The 26164-nt window shown below is 27.5% G+C and overlaps 1 protein-coding gene across 2 annotated transcripts in view; it reads left to right on the forward strand.

Moving 5' to 3' along the window:
• The window catches only part of LOC107448959 (SH3 domain containing GRB2 like, endophilin-B), a 47635-nt gene extending 22024 nt beyond the window's left edge, over window positions 1-25611 (forward strand). Inside the window, exons 5-10 of one of the 2 annotated variants that reach the window (XM_016064337.4) lie at window positions 4333-4425; window positions 10325-10360; window positions 13088-13177; window positions 15858-15958; window positions 22156-22327; window positions 24783-25611. In XM_016064337.4, the coding sequence (XP_015919823.1) occupies window positions 4333-4425; window positions 10325-10360; window positions 13088-13177; window positions 15858-15958; window positions 22156-22327; window positions 24783-24890 (600 nt within the window). In that variant the 3' untranslated portion in view covers window positions 24891-25611. The remainder of the gene's footprint in view (window positions 1-4332; window positions 4426-10324; window positions 10361-13087; window positions 13178-15857; window positions 15959-22155; window positions 22328-24782) is intronic. The other variant, XM_016064338.4, reaches the window with a different exon arrangement.
• The last annotated feature ends 553 nt before the right edge of the window (window positions 25612-26164 follow it).

Here is a 26164-nt window from a genome sequence, read left to right on the forward strand (position 1 = left end):
GGTACTCGCAAAAACAATCACTCGGGCATTTGCGAAGGCCGGGATCATTAAGCTCGGGGATGACTCCGATAGCAATGACTCCGATGAGGACTCCTCTAATGTTGATGAATGCACGGCAAATGATGAAATATTTAACCTTTTTAACTCCGATAGTGATGAAAGTGACTTTGAAGGATTTTAAATACTCAATTTCTACATTGCTATATATTTTTTTCATGAAATTGTTAACTGAAATGAATTGTTAATCTTTTCTAAATCTCTTTTTTAATAAATTCTTTGCTTAAAATTTTTCATTTTATTTTTCTTATTACATTGTTTTGCAGATTTATGTGATCAGTCTCAGCGTTTATTCTTCCGCTAAATATGGTTGAATTATTTTTGTTAATAGAAGAATTATTTACTTTTCTAAAATTTGAGCTTCTCCAACCTTTTTCTTCTGTTTTTTTATCAGCACCGATGAGCATATAAATATTTTTTGCAGTTAATTATTTGCTCTTCTGTTTTTTTGGCACGATGCCAACTAATAAGAACAACTATATTTTATACCGTTTTGTTGCTTTTTTTTTTTTTTGCTGAAGGAGAAAATTTTTATTATGTGAACTCTTTGTTAACGCATTTTAGGATATTCTCTCCCCCCCAAATAATTTAGAAATTACATTATTTGATGTATTTAAAAATATTTTGTTGTAACTTAACATTATTTTCAGAATTATTTATTGTACATAACTTTATTTTTTGGCACGGTGCCAAATGGTAAGAACAACTTTATTTTACATTCTTTTTTGCTGAAAGAGAAAACTTTTTTCATGTGAACTCTTTGTTAACGCATTTAAGGCTATTCTCCCCCCCCAAATAATTAAGAATTAATAGTGGGCTGCTCAATTCAAAACAATCATTCAAATCCATATAAAAACTTTTTTTTAAAAAAAATTACATCTTTTTAGTTAATACTAAGTCATAAAAATAAATTTGAATTTAAATAAATGACATGTAATTCGTTAAGCCTATTAGAAATGTGCTATAGTATAATTCGTGATATAAATGAAAAATCGTCAAATAAATTCGTGAAAAAAAGCGCTTTAGACAAAATACTAAAATAGAGATCTATCGACAAAGACTACTCACTTCTGCCTAGCTTAATAGTATGTGAGATTGCCGCAGCTGATGTTCTCTGGTTATTTCAGTTTCTGTTTTTAAAAGTGCTATATGTTGAGCCACCTCAGCTAGATTTGGCATGTGACATTTTTAGCGGGAATCATTGGTCGATTTTTTACCGTTGCCATTCGGGGAGTTGTAATGAGGCTTTTTTTTGTCGCTGTGTAAGAGAAATAGTAACGTAAACGAAACAAAGCAGACGTTGCCACCGGCGGAAAAGAAATACAGCCATAATTTGGGAGCCACATAAGAGAATTATATATATTAGATGTTATTTGATGAATCTAAAAATATTTTGTTGTACTTAGCATTATTTTCAGACTTATTTGTTGTACTTATTTTTTTGGCGCGGTGCCAACGGGTAAGAAAACTTTTATCTTGTTTTGTTGCTTTTTTTTGTTGCTAAAAAGTTTATTTTTCATTATATTGATATTTTATAAGGTAATTTAAAGGTCTCTTCTATAAGGATGCTGATATGCGAGGCGTAGCACCTTTGCGGTGCTTACTATAATTTTTGTTAAAAAATTTCATTTTTATCGATGTGCGGCACTTGCGACGAAGCGGCGCTTTCGCCGAAAAATACGGTAGTTAGATTTTACAGATCCTATTCATATACAGTTTCAAAAATTACAAAACTCTCAAACATTTAAATCTTTATACCAAGCACATTATTTATCTAGTTCTTTTTTCACCCATCTACAGTTACAGAATTTATTAATTTTTAAAGATCATCAATATTTAATTGTATCAGGGATTTGAAAAAATATTTCTTATTACATTCATTATTCATAATTAACATTGTGTTATTCTGATTCAATGCTTCTAAAATAATACTTCTTTCTAAGTTCTTTTTTTCACCCATATACGGTTGCACAGTTTTATTAATTTTTGAAAATTATCAATATTTAATTGTAACCAGGGATTTGAAATAAGAAAAAGAAATAGATATTAATTGTATTTATTTTTAATCATTTTTATATTCATGTACAGTTTAAAAAAATATAAAACTTTCAAACATTTAAATCTTTATATCAAACACATTATCAACATTGTGTCATATTTCTTATTACATTCATTATTAACATTGTGTTATCCTGACTCAATACTTCTAAAATAATACTTCTAAGTTCTTTTTTCACCCATCTACGCTTGCACAATTTATTAATTTTTAAAAATTATCAATATTTAATTGTAACCAGGGATTTGAAAAAAAAAAAACGAAGAAATAGATATTAATTGTATTTATTTTTAATCAATTTTATACATTCTATAAGCAATAAAATGAAAATCCACGTTGGTGAATTACTAGGGAATGTAAAGAGTGTGTTTACCTCCTCTCCCTCTCATAATATTTTCTAATTATCTACTATTGCCTACTTGAAAAGGGATATTTTCTAAATAATCCTTCTTATTTTTCAATATTTATAAAGATGTAAGTTAATTCATAGCACTTAAAAATTAATTGAAAAGCTTTTAGATAAATAATTTAAATTATTATGCAATTATTACATGTATAAGCAATTGTTCAATATTTATGTAGGCCAAGGTACAAAATTTCCATTCACCATCTTGCTATTGGTGAACAAACATTTAGGGCTAGCTTTAAGATAACAGAGTTTGACTCTAGTGTACCATAGTTGGTGAATTATAGAATTTGACTCTAAGACTGCAATTGACAGATGGTATTTTTTATATTTTAATTTTCTAATACGTTTCTTATTTCAATGTCTTTTAATGATATGTTGATGATATTGAAATCACAAATTATGGTAAATTATGGTCAAAAATCACACATTTATGGTAAAAAAATTATGGTTCAAAATTATGGTAACCTTATTTTAAGTTAATATTGTTATTACTTTGCAATAAATATGTTTCCATTTTTCAATTTCTACTTTCTTTTATAGTTTTTGACACCAAAATGTCTTTTATGCTACATCTGTTAGTATTTTAAAAATGGAATCAAAGTATTAACATGGTGCATAGTGTTTTTAAAAAGTGCTTAAAGGTGCTTATTTTCGATATTCGTTTTTTAAAAGCCCTTAAAGGTGCTTTTTCCTTGGGTGTTTTTAAAAAGTGCTTAATTTTTCTTTTTCAAAAAGGAGATATTTTTTCTTTACCATGTCGATTTTCGCCATGTATTATGCAAAAGCGTGCTTTTCACATTGTTCTATTTTACGTTTTCACAATTCATTCAACAATTTATTTCGGCATACCGTCAGTTCATAGCGTATAAAAACGCTAATCATTTTACATGTTTGATGAAATATTTACCAGTTCGCATGAGCATCTACTGAGCTGGGTTCGGTGAGATTATTGCACTCTCATGTGTAACTCTGTTGCATTTTGTTTGCAAGATGTTCTCAGTTTCAGGCTTCATTTTTCACACTCTGATATTGAACCGAAAAATATAATGACTAATTGGAATGGCAAAATATAATGGCGAAAAATATAATGGAAAAATGTAATGGCTAATATTTTATAATGGCTAATATAATATAGAAAAGAGTTTTTTTTATCAGAAATTAGTTATTTTATTATGATCATGTAAAGTTTTTGAAAATTATTTTACATTTTGTTAATGTATAGTGCTTTCAAATATTTTTTGAGTGCTTAAAAGGTGCTCATTTTTTGTTGATAGATTTGGCTACACACCCTGATTTAATTAATTAAAGCAAATTTTAACAAAACACTTAAAGAAAAATACTTTAATATAAATAAGTCGAAATGGAAATAGAAGCCGGGAGAGCTGTATTAAGATCTCCGTACTTTTGAGTGCTGATCGTGAGAGCTGCATTAAGTTCACGGTCGTGGTCACTCTTGTGTTGCTTTTAGTAGTTGAGTGTATACGTCGAACGTCGTGTGTGATGGTGACTGAGAAGCAACAGTGTGAGGAGGTCAATGTCACCTTCACAAGTAGCGAGTCAATTGTTCAATGTGTGGATTATCCATCGAAGTAGGTTTGTTCAAATCGTAGTGGGCGTTTCTGCCAATGTAGGCATGTTCACATCACCTCTGTCACCAATGTGGGGAGTGAGTGGTTATCTATGAAAAGGTACCCCACCATAGAATCGAGTTAACATGTCTTATATACTAGTAGTGAATTGGAATCATATTTTTGTAGTGCACTACACCCATTATCTGTGTTTATTCTAATGGATGTTGTATTTTGTGTAGAAGGAGAGAAAAATCCTTGAAAATAAGAGACTTGATCTGGATGCTTGTAAAAGCAGGCTGAGGAAAGCAAGATCCATGGAAAGCCAAGCTAATGTAAGACATTTATAATTATTTTTTAATTATCTCTTTAAAACCCTCCACAACAGGGTTGCCAATCCACTGGGAGAAATACCTGGAAAGGAATACAAGGAATTTTTCTGTTACAAACTGGGAAAAAAAGAGGGAATTTTATTTATAATTTTTGTCTTTTAAAAAATGCTGAGCTCTCAGCGCAATCTATGGAATATTTAAAGATCAGCTATATTATATTATTTAATTTATTATAGCATTATTTGTTTTATGCTGAGCTATTTCTCATTTCTCCAAGTTTTTCCAGACTAATATGATTCACAAGAGCACAGGAAATGTGTGTTTCTTCTTAATATATGTGCACGGAAAACACAGGGAATTTTTTCTTAGACACACATAAGTGGCAACCCTGTACAATGAGAAAAATATCTTTTGGTAGAAATATATGTTTATTTATTTTTGTGCATACTTTTTGTTGAAAATTTTTTTTTCTCCATTTTTTTATTTGCCACACAAAATGTTTCCAAATATTTACATTGTGGCTGTGCGACTTTACAAATTTTACATTATTAACATCAACTTACAGGTAAAAGTAGAATGCTCTCACTGAGAGTATAATTATTATCTGCTTAGCGACCTTGATAGCAAAAAAAAAAAAACCTTGCCTACATTCCCTGAGTTTAAGGTTCTAGATACATTAAGAAGCCAGATAGGAACATTTACTAGAAACTTGAAGGCTTTTCTCAAAAAACTGTACATGGTGTACCTTTTTATTTTTAATATATGAATCAAGCACCCTTTTTTAATACAAAATCTCAGAGTTTCATTTATATGATCTAATTTGAATTAAAGTGTAATATTCTAATCAGGGACAGTAAGTTTCTTCTACTACAAAAAAAAAAAAAANAAAAAAAAAAAAAAAAAAAAAAAAAAAAAAAAAAAAAAAAAAAAAAAAAAAAATCATGGAAAAAACTACCCAGGAAGGATTAGATTTTTCTAACCTTAGTGGAAGAAACTGTTTTTCAAAAAGAAATATCAAACATTAATATTTCAATATAATTTAAATAATAGTATTAATTTCAAAGCTATAGCTTTATAATGTATAATAGCTATATAATAGCTTTGAAATCGATACTAATTTGCATAATAATAGTAGTAATTTCAAAGCTATTGAATATATCTTTTCTTAATAAATGAAAACTAAACTGAAAAGCTAGAATTGTAAAAAAAATAATTTAATGAATTTCGTAAGAAATCACTACTTCCCTTTCACTACTTTATATAAAGGGTTCGTAAAATCTAATTTGATAAGTTTGTGGAGTATAATTAACATGGAATTAAATTAACAAATTATGCTTAAATCAAAATCACAGCTACAAGTTATGTGTTCTCATTTAAATTATGAAACTAAATATTATACTAGTTTTCATAATAGAGTAGTGTTGAGTATGAATAGTAAAAGCAATTCTTAAATAAAGATTGCTTAAATTTAGAATATTTTTAATGTGGATTATTTTTTACATTTCTAATAATAAACTAACTTTTTTCAAATTGTAATTTATCCAATGATTATGTGAGTTTTTAATATTAAATTTAATATAAATCATTTATTTTATCTATTTAAATATTCTATTAAATAATCTAATATTCTGTTTAAAGTATCATTAAAAGAATTCTAATTGTGGAATAGGTTTGATATTCAGAGGACAAGTATTTCTTCTAAATATCAAAAAAAAAAAAAGAAAAAAAAAAAAAAAAAAAAAAAAGAAAAAAAAAAGACATTAATTTTCAAAATAAAGAAGAAGAAAATGTCCAATGTTAAATACAACATTGCTTTTTGGCAATTTAAAATTTTCTCTTTGTATAAAATCACAGCTACAAGTCATGCGTTCTAATTTAAATTATATAAAGAAATATTATACTAATTTTCATAATAAAATAGTGTTAAGTATGATTAGTCTAAAAAACAATTCTGAAATAAAGATAACATAGATTTAGAATATTTTTAATGCAGATTATTTTTTTACATTTCTATTAATAAACCAACTTTTAGCAAACTGTAATTTATCCAACAATTTTATGAGTTATTCATTGTAAATTTCTATTCACATGTTGGAGAGTTTTCTTTTAAAAATAAATTTATAAATCCACAAACTGTTCAAAAATATTTAATATAAGTTTTAAACTCAACAGTTGTTAAAAAGTCACTTTTCTGGTTTTTCTCACTGAGATTGTGGAGAATTTAGTGATAATTTCTTTTTCATTTTCAAATATTTAAGAATTTTTACAAATCACATTTTCTCTGATGAAATAAAGTATTTTTTTTTATCCTGATAAAAAGTTTTGACTTTAGGTATGAAAAGGGTTGTTACAACAAAATGTAGAAAATTAAGACAAATTTCTATTGTTAATTTTTTTAATTCTAGAAGTTTTGAAAGGTATAATTTAGTGTCACCTGATTTTTTCAAGTAATTATCATCTATTTAAATATTCTATTAAATCATTTAATATTCCATTTAAAGTATCATTATAAGAAATTGTAATTGTAGAATAGGTTTGATATTTGGAAGAAAGTTTTTTCTTCTAAATATTAAAAAAAAGGGAAAAAAAAAAGACTTATCAAACTTCAAAAAACATTTAAAAAAATGTTCACTATTAAAGACAATGTTGCCTCTTTGCAATTTTAATGTTTTTTTTTGAGTGATTGCAAAATCGAATTATTGGCTTTTAGGTTATCTAGTTTGTATGAAAACTGTTGCAACAATAGTTTAAGAGAGGTAAAATAACGTCGTTAAATAACGATTTGCATTTCAACTTATCGTAAACATCGGAGGAAAAGTTGAAGATTTAAAAAGATGCAAAAAAAAAAGTGATGAATTGAAAACATTCATTGAAAGTAATAAGCAGTGTTATCCAAAGAAATAATTTTAAAGGGTAATTTCACTCCTCTATTAATTTTAAAATAGAGAATACGTTTATAAACTGCTGCTGTTTTGTAACACTGATTATATTATTATAACAAATAAATTATATAATGTAAACACACAAGAATTATTGATTGAATATTTAACCAAAAGAGAAAAAAAAAACATAATTCTACATTACCTCGAATATTTTTTCACTATTTTACTGTATTTTTTATTAGTATATTATTTTTCATTATTCTAGGGTTAATTAGGCTGAGGTTCTTGAAAAATATTAATATAATATATGGAATTTAATTATGTGCTTTTTCTTGTTTTTTAATAGTACTGCTGTTCAAAATTTAAATTCTATGATACTTTCATTGATGGCATGAAAAAAAGTTGAAAAATGACTAATTCTGGCTTTTTAAATTTTATTCTATTTTAAGTTGCTTAATCTTTTTTTTAGAAAACAGATGCAGTTATTGGCAATGTTAAAGCAATGTCAATTATTTTCCTCATCTTATATCTATCAAATATTTATCAAACTTTTTTGACTAAAGATGAACTAATTGAATTCAATAGCAATTTTATCTAATTTTAAAACTTTCATTTAATTGAAAACTCAGCAGAAATTTTTACAAAATGGCATTATTAGTAATCAGGATCATTGTGTCTAAGTATGTGATAGTGACTAGGTATGCACACTTTTTGTTAATTAGTTGTGAAATATAATATCATATATTTTTTTTAATCAATAATCTTAAACCATTTTTTGTCAAATATCTTTTATAACTTTTTTTTTTAAAAATTCAATGCTTTAAGATTCAAATACTTTTAATTTAAATTTTAATTCATTGAAATAAAATAAAAATACTACTTAAAGGTTCATCAATTTATTATTTTCAATTCACCCACGGATGACACAACAGTAAAAACTGTTTAAGTGTCAAAAACTTGCCAACTCTGATTCATACTTTCATAATACTTCCCTGTATGGACTGGTTACATGAAATCTGCAAGTCTAAATTACTGGTCTACAAAATAATATTTTAGCCTTTGTAGAAATTTTAATGAAAAATCAATAAAAATTCAATTTAAAAAAAATCACATAATATAATGCATATTTTTAATAAAAATCATCTTATATAGTAATTTGTAATGGTTGGATAATCTTCAGGAGACTAATCATTAGAGTTTGCATTATTTTATTATTTATTTACAACGATAATATTAAAGTATAAGGAAGAGGAATATAAATCAGCACAGCGCATCATGCCAAAGACACAGCATAGATTGTTCTACCGAATGAAAATTTAAAGTTCTTGATGGTGGTTACAATAAAGTTGAGTCGCCACAAGTTTTAAATGCATATCAATTTTAAAAACAGAAGTCATAACATTGGGTTTATATTTTATAGTTAGAATTCAAGATCAAATTGATTTACTTCTTGTTTTCTATCAAGCTTAATGTTTTAAGTTTATTAATGTTTTAAGATTTAAATACTTTTTATTTAAATTTTAATTAATTGAAATAAAATGAACTAAGTACTATTTAAAGGTTCATCATTTTATTATTTTCAATTCACCCAAAGATGACACAACAGTAAAAACCGTTATGTTAAAACCGTTATGACATAACAGTAAACCAAAAACTTGCCAACTCGGATTCATACTTTCATAATACTTGCTTGTAATGACTGGTTACATGAAATCTGCAAGTCTAAATTACTGCTCTACAAATGTAAATAATGTTTTGACATTTATAGAAATTTTAATAAAAAATCAATTTGAATTCAGTTTAAAAAAAAAAATCACTTAATATAATGCATATTTTTAAAAAAAATCATCTTATATTGTAGTTTTGAATGGATATCAATTTTAAAAACCGAAGTCATAACATTAGGCTTTTATTTTATAGTGAAGATTCAAGATCAAATTGATTTACTTCTTGTGTTCAGTCAAGCTTTTAGTTCATAAAATACTAACCACTAGAATTTATCTGTGGTGAATATGATTATTTAAACTAAGAAATTGCTTAATCATTTGATGCTTAATAGCTAAGAAATGCATGTTCTTATTTTGGAATAAAAAATAATTTAGTATATCATTATTAGACATTTTCTTTTCCTTATCAAATTGATAATTATTTAGAATAGTTACATTTTGAGGAGTTACTCCTCATCAATTCTCTGAAACTGTTTTTACAGTTCCTTTCAGATTCCTTCGCAATCTGACCAAGCTGAGCTCCCTCACTGTATTGTTATGTGCTTTATATGTACCCTGGTACTCTTTCAAAAAAAGTACTGAAAATAGGCAACACTCACAGACAGTGAAACCTTTAATTTAAAAACATTTTATTCAATTTACATGCATTAGATTTGATTTGCGATGCTAAATTGAAACTATTTCTGAAGCAAATAATTTAAAGAATTTTCATGTGTGCACAATTTTAATATTTCAGTGAAGTCATTCCAACATAAACTTGTAAAAAATCTGTGAAAGCCAAGGAAAAATTTATTAAAAGAGAGTAAATGAGACCAATCTGATAATTACATCTATTGATAAAATACATCTTTTTTCTGCATCAATAATGCAGCATGAATAAAACTTACATATAGATTTAAATCATTATTGATCTTGTATAATTTAATAACATAATTAAAACATAAGTATTTGACTTTTCATTTTTTGCTTAACTTATAGCTCAATTTGTTTCTATTTTTCATAGCCCATGTGAGAAATTAATTAAGCATATTTGTTTAAGCTTTCACTCTTATAACTGCTCACTCGCTTGATACTTCATTTCTATATTGCCAGTGCAAAACAGAAATTCTAACGATATTTTGTAACAATCTACTTGTATCCATAGATATGCATTGGTATTTTGTATAATATAGATTTTTTATGTTGCACATATTGTATTCTTTGGACATGCACCTCATACTTGATTAAATCATCTTGACAATTATTTATTTAATTATTTTTCTCTCTGTTTTAATTATCTGTTTTATTATGAAGCTTAAACCTGACCAGGTTCAGCGTGAGATTCAGCAGGTAATCAATTTAATAAAAGCTTATTGTTTTAAGCAATAATCTTGTAATGTTTTTTTTTTGTATGTGTTTTAACTGTATATTGTTTTTTTTAGCTCATCAGTACTACCTTTTTATTTGAGGTTAATCAAGTTGTCGAAACGTTATACAATAACAGTTTTTGTTAAAGGAATTTCATTAGAAAAGTCAGCTTGTCTGGCAATTTATAGTCAGCTTGTCTGGCAATTTATAAGAGCCAGTGGGCAATACAGACCACATTGTCACAACTGTGTGGTCTGTATTGTGGCGTCTTAACCTAAATGATCCCCCGGCCCACAATGGGCTGTTGCGGCTGTTTTCAATTATTAAATCCATGAGCAAGAAGACATATAATGCATTTTTCACATAGAACATATCTGTCAAGTCTGCCATGAACATACCTGTGTTCTAACGGAGACTCCTGTATTTTATGACTATCTCCTGTTTACCTGTATGTTCTTAAATTTTTTCGTATTAGTTGAAGAAATTTAAATAAGAAATTTTTTTTTGGAAATAAAATATCCATTGATGGCAAAAATACTTCTCTTATTCCTCAACAGATAGTGCTATTGCCTGCACTGCAGTCTGTTGAGTGTTAAAAGTTTAAGAACCCCTTGCAGTCAGGCTAACCGTGGGACATTTTCGTGGTTTTCGTCTCCATGTAACGCAAATGCAGGTTAGTACCATCAAAAAGTCCTCCACAAAGGTAAATTTTTCCCAGTACTTGATTGATTCAGGAGTTTCCTTGTCTTGTGGATTGAGTTCAAAATTACAAGACTACAGAGTTAAAAATTAGTAGCTGTAAACCCGAAATTGGGTCAGCTGTTAAACAACAGTTTTAAAATAATTTAAGTAATTATAAATAATGGTTTCAAAAATCTTCTTCAGATTAAGATTTATATACATATTTTTTGCTGAATGTAAGTGCTTATATTATTTCCAATTTTAAATTTCTCTTTTTCACTTACATTATTATGCTTGATGTTTTGAATTTCTTTTTTTGACTTACATTATCATGTTTGATGTTTTGAATTTCTCTTTTTGACTTACATAGTCATGCTTGATGTTTTGAATTTCACTTTTTGACTTGCATTATCATGCTTGATGTTTTCAATTTCACTTTTTGACTTACATTATCATGCATAACTTTACTCATAAGCTAAAAAATGTCTCCAATATTTTATCTCCCCAATGTTGGCAGGTATGATAGAATAACATAAGTATAAACCAAATTGTATAGCCAAAAAAAATAAAAATAAAATTGCAATGATGCAATCTTTTCTCCCTACTCTAATACTGCCAAAGCCAACTAAAAAGGTTAATTCCAGTTGAAATGACATCATATTCCACTATCATATGACATCATATTTACTAAAAGGCCTCCTACATAAAGTTAATTCGGGATGAAAAGAAAGAGCTTTTAGCTGCTCTGTGACCCTGCAAAGAACAGCTTCCGTAGAATCCATTTGCTTTGAATTTTAATCTCTGTTACACAGTTTAATCTCATAAATTTAAATATTTCATTTTCAATCACTTTCTATGTGAATAAATTCCTATTCTTTATAACTTATTAATATCATTTAATTGCACTTATATAAATTCTTATTCAGTTGAACCAACCAAAAATCTCAATGGTTGCTGATTAATTGTAATAAATTAATTGGTAATAAATTAATCAATAAATTTATATAGCATGATTCTGTATTTATTAATGAATTGCAAACTTAGTTATAATAACATTTATTAATTCATGTATTCATAAATAATTATTATACTAGACAAAATATTGGGTTATAGATTTTGTAAGAAAACCATTAATTTAAAATTAGTTGACCATTCAAACCATACTTTTTTGAATAAATTATAATATTTTGAATTTGTTGTAAACAATAAATAAATGCACACTGAATAATATTTGCTATAAAGCTAAAGTTGTACTTATTGAAAATAGTTGTTTCTTACATTCATAAAAATATGTTTTCATAAAAAATGTCACATAAAAAATGTTACATAATCTACTAAACTATTTGTTATTATTATTCAAAAATTTATTTTTTAAAAATATGCATCTTAATCCTATTAATGTCAAATACGAAGGAAAATATTCCAGTAAATATAGCTTTGTAGTTATTTGTTTAATATACTCTTTATTTTTTATTTTCCTTTTTTGATTTTTAAAATTTATAAAATGTTCTAATCCAGAATATTTTAGTTATTGTGCGATAGTTTATTGAATTAATGTTTTGCAAAATCTACTGAAATGTCTTCCTATCAAGTTGGCAGCTATTTTAAAAAGTTATTATAATTTTTCACCTTAGCCTGTACGTTTTTTTAATAACTTATCATCAAAACTCTGCTTTTGAGATGTGATTACTTATCAACCCTTCTACTTTTTTTAAGTTCTGTTTTTCATATTGTTTTATTTCATTTTTTAAAGTATTAATTTATTTTAGGGCAATTTTTTTTATCTTAGTTCAAAGTGTTTTTCTTTTACATTTTTTTAAAAATCATATTTTAAAGCTCCGCTTTTTAGTAGTAGTTCATCATAATCAATCTATTTAGTTATACATTTTTAAATACTATTTCTCATATTGTTTTATTTTTTATAGATTTGTTTTCTGATTACATTTCAAAACTCAGATTTTGAAATGTATTTCATTGTAATCCGCCCTTTTATTCTTTTAAATGCCTATTTTTAATATTATTTTGTAGGCTGAAACGGAACTCAGAATTTCTCAGGCTGAATTTGACAGACAAGCTGAAATCACTAGACTCTTACTTGAAGGGATTAGCAGTGCTCATGTAAGTCAATCAACAAACATGTCAATCAACAACTTATGTGCTGATGTAAAATATCCTCAGTTGTAGACGGATCATGGGTTAGAATTCCTTTGCCGTCAGGCTAACTGTGAGAGGTTTTTGTGGTTTTCCTCTCTATGTAACGCAAATGCGGGTCAAAAATTCCTCCACAAAGACAAATTTCTCTCAATTCTTGATCCAGGAGTTCTCTTGTCTTCTGGATTGGTTTCAAAATTACAAGGCTACAGAGTTGAACATTAGTAGTCGTTAACCCAATAAAGTTGGTCGGCTGTTCAACGATGGTTTTAAACGATCACATCACTTTTGGATTGTTTTTTGGTCATTTGCACAGATTCTTTCTGATTCCAATTTTATTACAACATGCAAATTTCAAACTTGAATCATTATTTTTTTGACATGCTCGATTCGCGATGATTTTATCATAAATCCACGTTTTTACTGCTCATTTCTTCGCTGGTTATCCATCGCTTTTCATTTATTTCCATGTGTTTTTTTTCTAATTTTGACACTTTTAATACGATGTTAATACAATACACGAATTTAGTTTCAGTTGGGACGTTTTGACATGCTCAGTTAGCAAAAATTCTATCTCACCCTTACGCCATTTTTCAATAATTTTTTTTGCAGTTATTATCGTTTTATCGGCCATTTCCACAGTTTTTCAAATGTTAATGTTTTTGATTCAATGTTATTATGGCATGCCCTGTGATAGAATTGTGGTGACATGGCAAAATTGCTGCAAAACATTACAAAGTTCTTGCAAAAAGCGTTTTTATTTGGGAAGCAAAGAAGTTTGTTTTTTTTTTATCTGCAGAAGTTTTCGAAATGATTTTGCAGAGCTTTTTGTTCCCTTTCTGCAGAATTATATTGAAAAAATGCCTTTTTCGCATGCCAGAGGTGGAACAAACACTCGTGATTTTTTTTCTACTTTCTTCGGAGAATAAAAAAAAAAAATCCACAATGACTGGCTTCAGCTAGAATTTCAGATTGATATTATAAAAAGTAATTCCAAATAGCAAAAATTTAAAAAAGTTAACACTACAAATATTTTTGTAGTACAGGAGAATTCGTCAATAATATTAGAATATGTATTATTTTATATGTAGATTAAAAAAAATTCTTACATTTATAATTTAAAAAATTATATACTGTTCCATTCTATACATCAAGGCTCTTCTTTGTAAACAGAAAGCGCTTCTGTTGCTTTAAATTATTTACATATATATATTTGCTACTATTAAAAATGTCTCCCAGAAAGGTATTAGTACTAGAGAGAATTGCCACAGAAAGCTAGAAAAAATTCTGTCACAGGGACAACATGTGATTTTGAAATATTGAGGTAAAACTTTTAACCACTTGATTTTTAACGATTCCATCATAAGCCACATTGTTTTCCTTTCATTATTTATCATTCTTTTTAACCATTTTCACATGATTTTTTAAATTTTGCTAATACAATATTATTACGCTAGGCAAATTTTGAATTTGAGTTATCACTTCTTAAAGCAGTTGGAAAGAAAATGTTATCCAGGTGGATGTAAAATTACATCCACCTGGTGACATCAAAACTTTGATAATTTTATTGGTTTAAAGTAATATACCTATAATCTAGAAATTTTGAAAATCCGGACTGTATAAAGTCCCGAACAACCTGGATTTTCGAGATATTACTGTAATAAAAGAAATATTAAGTAGGAACGAATTTTGGCCTCATTTTAAAAAATCACCTGTTCTGATATTGTTGAATTCAATTAAAGATTTAAAGCAGATGTAAAGTAAGAATTATAAAAGCAATCTCACTTTCCCTTGATAGAGGTAAATTTAAATCTTATTGTTTTTCATGATTCAGTCGTCACGTAACCATATTTTTATAGAACTCAAAGTTTCATTAACAAACAATAATTTAATGTTTACAAAAAGTAAAAGACCTAAAATATAGATATTGCAATATAAATATAGATATGGAGATTGTAAGCTTTTTCATTTTTGTTTGCCTGTGGACATTATTTGCTTGTTTACATTTGTTTTAACATTCACTATGGTCTTCAATGTCAACATTGAAGAATTGAATTTTGAAGTTATGTTTAAAATCTTAATAACATTTATCTTTTTTTTTATTATTTTGAAGTGTACAAAATAAACATAACATAATGTAGACAACATAAATGATGTGATACTATATGTTTAGGATATCTTAATGTAAGAAGTAATTAAAAAAAAAAAAGATTAATCCCTCTATGAGTTTTCCATAAAAACAATGCACTGCAAGGTGTAACTTAAACAGATTTTGCTGTATTAACATTCGAAGTGAACTAAATATTCTCATAAAGAATATGCAGTGCTTCATGTTTAAAACTGTTCAATTTATAATCTTAAATGCTGAAGCAGCTAAAAGTAAAAGAAAAAAAATGTGATATCAAAAATGAGAAAATATATGGAAGAAATTTTGCACGAAACTCTGAAGCAAAAATCACTATTCACAAATGACCCTTGCGATTAACATCAAGAAAATTTTCTCTACAAGCCTAATCTGCTTAATCTTTCAAATATATGAAATATAATAGAAAGCTCTGATCTGCTTTGGCCAGTTTCAAATGAATCAATTCAACATTATATTGAACTTTTTATATTTTAATAAATTGAATCTTAAACATGATTTCAGGCCAATCATTTACGCTGTTTGAGCGATTTTGTCGAGGCACAGGCAGCATTCTACAATCAGTGCCAACAGTTCATGGTTGACTTACAAAAAGAACTTACAAGGTATGCCACATTATCTGTTTTTACAAATAATTTTACTTCTTAAGCTTAATATACTCTAATGACACTTTTTTTTGCAAGATAATGAAAGGACTCAAAATTCTAGAATTTTTTTTTTATATAATGTTATTGTGAAGTATAAAAATCAATTTTTTAAAAGCTGCATAAAACAAAATCGCAGTTTTATAGCTTTTCATCACTTTTTACACTTTTTTTTCTTTTTAAAAAGTGCCAGCCAAATTTGTAGCTCCTAAAGTTTTTACACCAAAATAGCATTTTTTTTCATTGTGTATGTTTTTAGTGTAAAAGCTCATAGAATGTTTTGTACATAAATTTTTGCATAAATTGCACAATTGTTTTTTAAAAATCAAAATCTTCATAAGTATGTTGTTCATAACAAAACTATGCAGTAAAAGAAAATAATTCTATATTCCATTTGTATAATGTTATTTTAAATATGCAGTTTAAATTTGAAGTCAGTCCGAAATTATTTTTCCAAGTTAAGAATTAATGTCTTGAATAATGTAGCTTTAAGCCCTTTCTTCAAATATTGTATTGAAATTATAATTAATCTTTTTAACTAAAATTTAAAAAAAAAAAATGGAAATAATTTTGTTTGAATTCTAGATGGTTAAACATCAATTATTTACTAATTGTGCATAAATTTTTACATAAATTGCACAATTAAAGAAAAAAATCAAAATCCTCAGAATTTTGTTCAGAACAAAACTATGCAATAAAAGGAAATAATGCTACATTCTTTCTGTAAATAATGTTATTTTAGATATGCAGCTTAAATTTGAAATCGGTCTGAAAATATTTGTCCAAGTTAAGAGTGACTGTGTTGTATAATGTATCTTCGAGAAATAAATTTCCTTTCTTTGAATATTGTATTCAAATTATAATTTATCTTTTTAACAAATATTTTTTTAAAGCAATGGAAATTATTATTTTTTTTTTTGAACTCTAGATTGTTAAACATCAATTATTATTTATTTCTTACGAAAATGTATTATTTTTATAAAAAATGAAAGTAAGTTTCTCAGTTTCAAATAATAAAATGATCAAATGAATTAATAATTTAATTCAAGCACAATTTTTATTTTTTACACAGATTTTTTAACACTTTAGAAGTTTTGTCCTTGTAAGTAGTGTACTGAAATTTTTCTGAATTGTCTAGGGCCTGCTTTCTAACTTTGGTACTTAAGGAAAAAATAGGGTAATATGAGGGAGGATTTGAGAAAAGGGAAAAATGCACTTTCTTCACTGTGAGTGGGATTTTTTGAATGTTGTTTTGATTGCCATTTTTTATTGCCTCTGCTGTCTCGTTAAAATTGCTGTCTTATTATGTCCGATGATTTAAAAAAAAAAAAAAAACGGCCCCTTTTAGGGCCAACTTACATTAATACTGTTGACGACTTGGAACGAAATTCAGCTAATGATTTTTTGGATGTGGACAAACCTATGGTTTCTTATACTGATGCTGGCAATATGGAACGGAATACGGACGATGATTTTTTGGATATGGACAGTCCTATTGTTTCGCAAAATGTTGCTGATGATTTTGTGCTTATTGAACAAAGTGTTGATCAGGAGCCACAAGCAGTCTTGAATATAGTTCTTGCAGAAAGATGTTTAAAAATAGAAAAATTTTACGAAAATGTGCTTAAATTTCATTTGGCTGAAATTCAATCTCTGTGTCCTTCATTAAAACAAGGTAAAGTTTTTCAATTCCCTTGATATATGTGTTCAAAACAATATAATGATATTTGCAATCTACGTCTTCAAGAAAAAACTGCTCATGGAATTATTGATACAAAATCTGATGATTGCCCCATGTGTAATTTTACGGGATCAAAGAAGGATTTGAAAATACATTTTGAAGCAGATCACGACATTAATATTGAAGAAGAAACTCTTCAATTCGAAAGTGAAAGTGACTTTGTAGCATGGAAAGCTAAACTGGAGAAGCTTTGTTAAAGAACATGGTGTTGCCCATGCTACTGCTGGTGTGGAAAAACAGTTCTTCATTTGTAACAGATCTGGTTACTATAAATGTAAAGGTAAAAGGCTGAGACACTTAAAAATGCAAGGCAGTAGAAAAATAAATGGCTATTGCCCTGCTGGCTTCACTGTGAATAGTTCCGCAGGTGGGTGCCTTGTAAAATATATCAAAATACATATTGGCCATACAAATGGAATTGGACATTTGTCATTAACCGAAGAAGAAAGAAGTTTCTTTGCTGCTAAAATTGCAACAGGGACTTCATTTAATAAAATTTTAGATGATGTTAGAGACAATATCCCTCCATCTAGAATTAAGCGAGTTCATTTGCTAACAAATAAAGGCCTGCATAAAATTCAAATGGAATTTAAAGTTGAAGCTTGTGGTCTTAAAAGTGATGCCGCAAGCATTGATCTTTGGGTGAATCACAAAGATAATAAAGATGTCTTATTTTATAAATTTCAAGAGAACGATTGTCCGAAGCATCAAAATTTTCAAAGTGATGATTTTGTGCTTATTATTATGACTGAGGCACAGAAAGAAATGCTAACTAAATATGCTCCTGAATGCATATGCATCGATTTTCAACTGTCAACATTGCTAGTCCTCATTGACATGAGGCAAGGACTTCCATGCACCTTCACGATTTAAAATCAAGATTCATGTTCTGTATTTTTTAATGAGATTAAGGAAGTTGTAGGGGATATCTCAACTGCAATTTTTATGCCTGATATGGCTGAAACATATTATAATGCTTGGTTATCAACATTTGACACTATCCCTACTAACAGACTATTGTGCCTGGCATGTTGATAATGCCTGGAGGAACAATCTTCACAAAATTAAAAACCAAGATTTACGTGTTTTTGTGTACAAAATTTTAAAAACTTCGATTTACAAAATTGATATAAATACATTTGAAGTTCTGCTAAAAAACAATAAAGATATGTTTTCTTTAAGTGATGATTTAAAGCAGTTTGGAGACTACTTTTTTCAGTATTATGGAAATAATTCCGCGTGCTGGGCTTATTGTTATAGAACAAACCTGGGAATCAATACCAACATGCATCTTGAAAGTATGCACCGGACACTGAAATATATTTAATTCAAGGGCAAAAAGGTAAAAAGGTTAGACAAATCTGTTATTCAGATTATGAAATTCATCGGAGATAAACTGTATGATAAACTTGTTATTTTACATAAAGGCAAGCTAGTACCAAAGCTGAGTGACTTGGGTCTGAGACATCAAACTAGCCTTGCATTATCTCTTGATTTTGTTAATGAAATAAAAGATTCATTCGTTGTACTTTCTTCAAATGACCATGCAACAACCTATATGGTAAAAAAGAACAATAAAAACTGTTTATGTCAACTACATTGTGATGAATATGATTCCTGCTTACATGCATATACTTGCACATGTATAGATGCAAGTATTAAAAATAATATGTGCAAGCATATTCATTTGACATCCAGGTACTTACAGGCGAAACAGTGCATTGATAAAGTAGGTGGGAAAACAACTAATTTATGTATTGATGCAGATAAAGCTGATAAAGATTTTGAAGAAAATGTTATAGTTACAGAACTTTTAAAGGAAAGTGGGACAGTGAACATATCATTAATTGAAGCAAAAGAGGCTTCGATAAAAAAATTTAGTGATATGATTTATGGTATCAAAGAAGAAGTATTCAGAAGTTAAAATTTTAAATGACACATATAAATCAGCTCAAGTAAAGTTGCTGGCTCATCATAATTCTACCACTCCTCTAAATCCTTTGCCTCCAACAAAAAAAAGGAAAAATTGCTCCACAACGGCGGCTATTTTCAGCTAAAAATAAAAGAGTTAAACTTAATAATGCTATTTCAAATCCTACCGTCCAAGAGTCCCAAGATATTGCTTTATCTCTAATTATGCCGAAATGAATTATGTGAAGTCTTTACATAGCAGTTAATAGTATAAGTAGTTTTTTTTCTATCAACATATGAAGGGAAACCAGTATAAACTTTATTTTATTTGTATAGGCAATTATAATGTACTATTTGTTTGTATTGAAGTGGCAAACAGCGATGTTCAAGTTTCACTTATCCTTTAACTCATATTTGCTTTCTTAAAACTTCAATTGTTATCCATGTTATTAAGAAGTAAGAAATTAATCAGAAAAGAAAATGATTAAAGAAATAATTGATATTACAAGCAATAAAAGAAAAAATTGTACTGTTTTCTTTTTCTGGCAAATCAACTTTTTATTATAAAATAAAAAAAGTTAATTTTCATTAATCAATTGCTTAAAATTTTTTCCCTAGTAATTATTTGTTTTTCATTATTTTTTTTCTTTCATTTTTCTATAACATGGAGAATTTTAAAATCAGCTCACATATTCCTTTCAAATGATGCAAGTGGGCAGAAATGATCATCCTACTGTTGTTCCGTAATGATAGATGAGTAGGAAATAGGCAGGGAATTTTCAAAATAACTTTTAAGCAATGTGCATGTGCATAACTGGTTTCCATAGTTAGAATGCAGTCTCTAGAAACTTGTAAATTTTTCTACCTTGCATCTCGTTGAATAACATGGAGAAAACCAATTTTTTGCAGGATTTTGTGATTAAAATTCACTGACTTTTTAAAAAATCATCTATTTAAGTAAAAATAAAACGAATTTGAAAAAAATATTGATTTACAAACTTAAAATTTTTTTATTTTAAGCTTGTTTAAATTATTTTATTAATTTTCATAGTTTTGAAACTTATAAATAAATCTCAAAGGTATTTTTTATGCTGTAAATTCCAGTACTTTAGTCAAGAAATTTTAAAAATATTAAAATGCTTTTAAGTTTTTCAGACCAAATAAAAACAAAGTGAATTTTAAGATAATTATAGTTAAATATTGATTTTCCTTCACACACATACACAAAATAAATTCCAACAGAAATTTTTAATAATTCTTGATCTTAAAACGTAACCTTTTAAACCACATTTTATTATAATTTTTATTACAAATAGATTTCTGAAATTCACAGTTTAAAAAGAAACTCAGTTTTGTTCCTTGAATTTTCAGCCTATGCCTTGTGAAAGCAAATGTTTTTTGTAATCTCTCTTAAAGTTTTTTTTTTGTTGAATATTAGCATAAAAGTTCAAAGTCTTATAATTTTGAAAAAATGTGCTTTTTAGCAAAAAAATTATGAAATACACATGGATATTTTCTTACTTGTATAATGTTTTAAAAATATAAATTGTACAATTCTGTTGCTATATTTGAAAAGTTTGTAATGATCCAGGAATCAATTTTGTCAACAAACTTTCCATTTTTAACTGTAGATTTATAAACATTCGTTCTACGGGCAACACAAAGTAAGTTAACTATGTTCATTTCCATTTTAGAAAATGAATAATTACTAAGCAACTTTTCAGATTTAAAGTGTGTTTTATTGCTTTTTGTACTCAATAAAACACAAATCAAATATATTATGTTCTGTCTGAGAGACGAATGCTTACGAATAGTGCATCTCCCATGCATGTGTATGAATCTGCAGTTGAAGTTAAAATTTTTTTTATTGCGATGCATTTTGCATTTTTATTGCGAAATAAATAAATAAAAAATTGCCTTAAAAAGGAGCTGAAAAATAGTTTTTATTGCAGAGATGATTGAGCTCTGGAAAACAAAATTTCCTGATTTTTTCCAGAAAATTTCGGGAATCCAAGGAATTCAGAAGTTTCAAGAAATCACATATCTCATTTATGTATAAAAATTCGTGTATATTTTATTTAAAAATATTAGAACTGGAATTTATTCTTGTCATCTCCTTCATTTGTAAATATTTTTTCTGGTAGAATAATAAATGTGATTTGAGATACTTATACATAATTATTCATTTAAATTATGCTGGATATAATTTATTTAGGAATTCATGTTGTGAAAATATAAATGATTTAAATTTATTAATACATAAATTTTTTGAAATGCGTCCTCAATGATTTTACTCAGAAATTTTCAAGATTTTTGAGTTGGGCTCACAATCACCCCTGTTATTGTTGTATGTTGATGTTATAAAAAATCACTCAGTAAATAATAATAGTTGCATGCTCTTTACATTAAGGATATTAATGTTAAAAAAAAAAAACATCATTTCAAAGTGTATATGTTATTTTAAATTGTTTGTGCTTTAGAATTAACCAATTCTTATCATCTACAGCACATCCACTGCTTCAAAACCTAAGAGCGGTGGTTATCAAGGTCTTTATCCGTCTTCACCCAGTCCTTCAGACATGCCCCTCAATTCCCTTCCTGATGACAAGAAGAGAGCCAGGGTGCTTTACAATTATGAAGCTTACGACACTACTGAATTGTCCTTAACTGCAGATGAGGTATCTTTCTTCTTTTTATTTTTATTTTTATGAGGTTTATATATATCTATATATATGAAGTAAATTACTTTATCTATATATCTATATGCATATGTATAGTAATTTACTATATATATATAGTTAGAATGAGCCATAAAGCAAAATACCTCTATTTACGCTTTTAACTCAATTTGCGCTTCTGTTTTCATATTTCGTTATCTGGCAATCTTATAAGGAAAATATTTGAAATCATTCTTGAAAGATTTCAGTGCATGAAAGTTCATTTGAATTTGCTACTTGCTTTATTGATTTCGTTTTGTGTTTTGTTCTGTTTTTTCTTTACTTTTTATTTTTATTTTCTGTTTTTTACATATGTATTACTGAATGCGTTCTATTTTGGTTCAATTTTTTTTAGTGCTCCTCACATTATTGTATTGATATTTTTTGCTTTGGCTATATTGATGCAATATTAGAAAGCACTCCTTTTTGCGGATATAATCGTGTGAGCTGATGAAGAGATTATATCTTTTTCATTTTCTGAAAATTATTTTTTAATAATTTTTCTTTTTCTCTTTTCTTTAATCGTTATTATTTTCCTCATTTTCTCTATATTTTTAACTTATATATATATATATACTGCTGAAATTAATTAAGAGAATTTGCATATTTTATTGAATTTCATGAAAAGAGCTGAACTACTGCTTTTAGACAAAAATGTAAATCTTATGCATAAAATATGTAATCATGTGTAGACGAAGCCTTTAGAGAAACAGGCTATATAAGTGCGTGTAAGTTTAAGGCACATTTCATTCGCTTGCACCCTCGGCAAATTTCTTGGTGTTATTTTGCAGCAATAGGTTAAATTCAAATTGTAACAGTAAAAATGAGTGGCCACCAACGCTTAGATGATGGAATGAGGTTGGGAATTGCGGGGAGGAGAAGCAGACCAATCTCAGGTCCAGATTTATAGAGAGTTCAATTTTACACCCAGCGTAATTTATCAGTAGTGTATGATTTATTTCTTAATACTTCTCATTAATTCAATAATTATTTGTGAATAAATTTAATGAATACTAATACTTGTCTTTTTAATTGATACTTGCCATTAATTTAAATTTTATTTTGCTTTGGTTATATTTATTATTTGACATACTTAGAAGAAAATATTGGGAATGCTGCCATAAACTATTCTTTGCTTTGCAATTTTAATAAAAAAAAATATTATGTCTGTTGAAACTTTAAATGGCTTCTATAAGTTGTTGATCAAGGTTCATAGAAAACGAGTCATAAATTTATTTAATAATTGAAAATAAAACCCTTAATTCTGTTTAAATAACAACAAATTTGAAAATATTCTTTATTTTGTTAAAAGATTTACCTGTTTCCATGTAAATGTTTTTTGCAAATTTGATTTGAAAGTTGTCAAGTTGAAAATATTTATGTTAAAAGACAACAGGGCAAAGTAAACTAAGATTGCAGCATTTCTCTGATGAGATATGAAGTTATAAAAAGGCTAATAAAAATATAATGCAAGTGAAGTGCAAAGTACTCTCTTGCAAATTTTATTTTTTATTTTTTTCCCTTTTTATTAACATTGTTTTAATTTAGTATGTTAATAAAATAAAAAATTCTGTTTGTGATGAATACAGTGAACTCTCGCTACTACGATATCCAATACAACAATAACCCCCTCTATTATGATAATGTTTCGTGGTCCCGACGAACTTTCATATGAATGAATGTTATCCTCCTCTCCATATTACGATATTCTCTGAAATAATAAACCCCTTTAAAACAATTTTTTCCCCAAATTTCAACCTTAGTTTCTCCATTTATTATAGGTTTTCTAAAAAATGGCAAAAATGTTATCTTATCATCTTTTGCCATTTTTCCATTTTCTTTCTAACAAGAGAAGACTTACTGCTGACAACCCCAAAAGCTTCCATTCTTCGAATTGTCTCTTAAGAAGACACAGATGTAACATTTCTATCTGATTTCATTTCCTTTATGTTAAAAGCTGATCATGAGTCACAAATCACATTAACACCTGAAAGAGAACTTTTTCTGTCGAGGGTGGGTGGAGACAAACAAAAATCATTTTCAGACTTTGAACTCAATGTATATACTTTGTTGGTTGACTTCAGTCAGTAAAATGAGTAAACAAACAAAAATATCAGATTATTTTCAATAAACAATTCAATATTTTCAAGTGTGTTTGCGATCTTATTTTATTTCAAATGTTTTTGATATTTAACCATTATTAACACTCTTCCAAATTAATTTTTTATAAAATATATACATTTATAGTTAATACATATATAACATAAAAGTTAAAGAAAAATCTTTTCCTGTCCCCAAAGTATGTAGACGCTTGATATAACAATATATCCCTCTACAACAATATATTTATTTCGTCCCAAGAAAATTGTTGTAGCGAGGTTTTACTGTATTATTTGAAACTTCTATTCTTTTTTAGGTAATTGTTGTCAGTAATCTTGCCGTTCCGGACACAGATTGGATGATGGGTGAACGAGGCACAGAGAAGGGAAAAGTTCCAGTTGCTTACCTCGAAATATTGAATTAGTCCTTAAAAATATATCTCTTAGTCTTAATATTGAACTCTTAAAATAATAAATAGCCATAAATTGAGTGATAATTAAGATTCATGCATTGTTTAAGGATGCCTTCCAGTGCGAGTTTTCTATAATTTCTACAGATTTTAGTTTGCACAGAAAGTTTTTTGAAAAATCATAGGCAGAGTGAAAGAAATTTTTTTGGAGCGTTAGGTTTTCTTTTTTTCCTAAAAAAACTGTGTTAATACTATACATAGGCAATGTACCATGCATTTTATCCTAACTATATATTTTTCTCTCCGTCAAAACATTATTTAAGAATAAAAAATTTATTAAATGTTTCTTTAAATTTAATAAGTATTTTATGTTTTATGCCAAGAAGTAGATAAGCTATTAGATAAAAAGATAGGCTATAAGATAATATAAGCCTTGTGCTATGTTGAATGTAAGCAAAAATGACATGAATAAAGCATAAATAAGGGTTGAAGGAGCAGAAGAAGGTTCTTGTCTATGGAAACAAAATTATAGTAATGTCCATTACTGCACCTTTATTTGTGCTTTATTTATGCTCTTTTTACTTTATTCAGTTATTTTATGTATTTAAGAAAGAGCAGTTTATGTTCACAATAATCTCTCTCAAACTTTTTTTAAACTGAATTTTAAAAATAAAAATCACGATATAATATTTTGTTTTACTTCTAAACCATATAAACTGTTTTTATTTATTATTTTTTTTTAATAATAATAAATAAAAAAAGTGCTTTTTTGGAATTTAACCCACCGGCAGTTTAGAAAATTGGCGAAATTGGGAGAATATTTCTCCCTTATACACTATTCCTCTATCTATTAACATGGAAAAACCGGTTTTGCTATGCAGAGAAGACTGCTGTTTTAAATATGACTTTTTACATGCCGAACCGCCAGTGGGTTAAAAATAAGAAATGACACTGAATACTCTTTTGGATTCCGAGTAGGCCACATGTCCCTCCATGCTATACCTATGTAAGAAGTGGAACAAAACAATTTGCTCATTTTTTAATGCTTTCATAAATTTTCTTGCAATTTTTTTTAAAAATTTATGATCAACCCATCTAAAATTTTTAATATTTAGCAAAATTTTTTACAATGTGGAGATAAACCCTAATTTTTTATTTGGCTAAATGCAAATTTGTTTATTTGTTTGGTAATTATTATTTTTTTATAGTTGCTTATAACTATATAATATTTTGTATGAAACAATAGAGAATAGTTCTGTGCAACAATGGAAAACAAACGTTGCTGGTTG

The sequence above is a fragment of the Parasteatoda tepidariorum genome, chromosome 7 (genome assembly GCF_043381705.1).
Source record: "Parasteatoda tepidariorum isolate YZ-2023 chromosome 7, CAS_Ptep_4.0, whole genome shotgun sequence".
Lineage (NCBI taxonomy): Eukaryota > Metazoa > Arthropoda > Arachnida > Araneae > Theridiidae > Parasteatoda > Parasteatoda tepidariorum.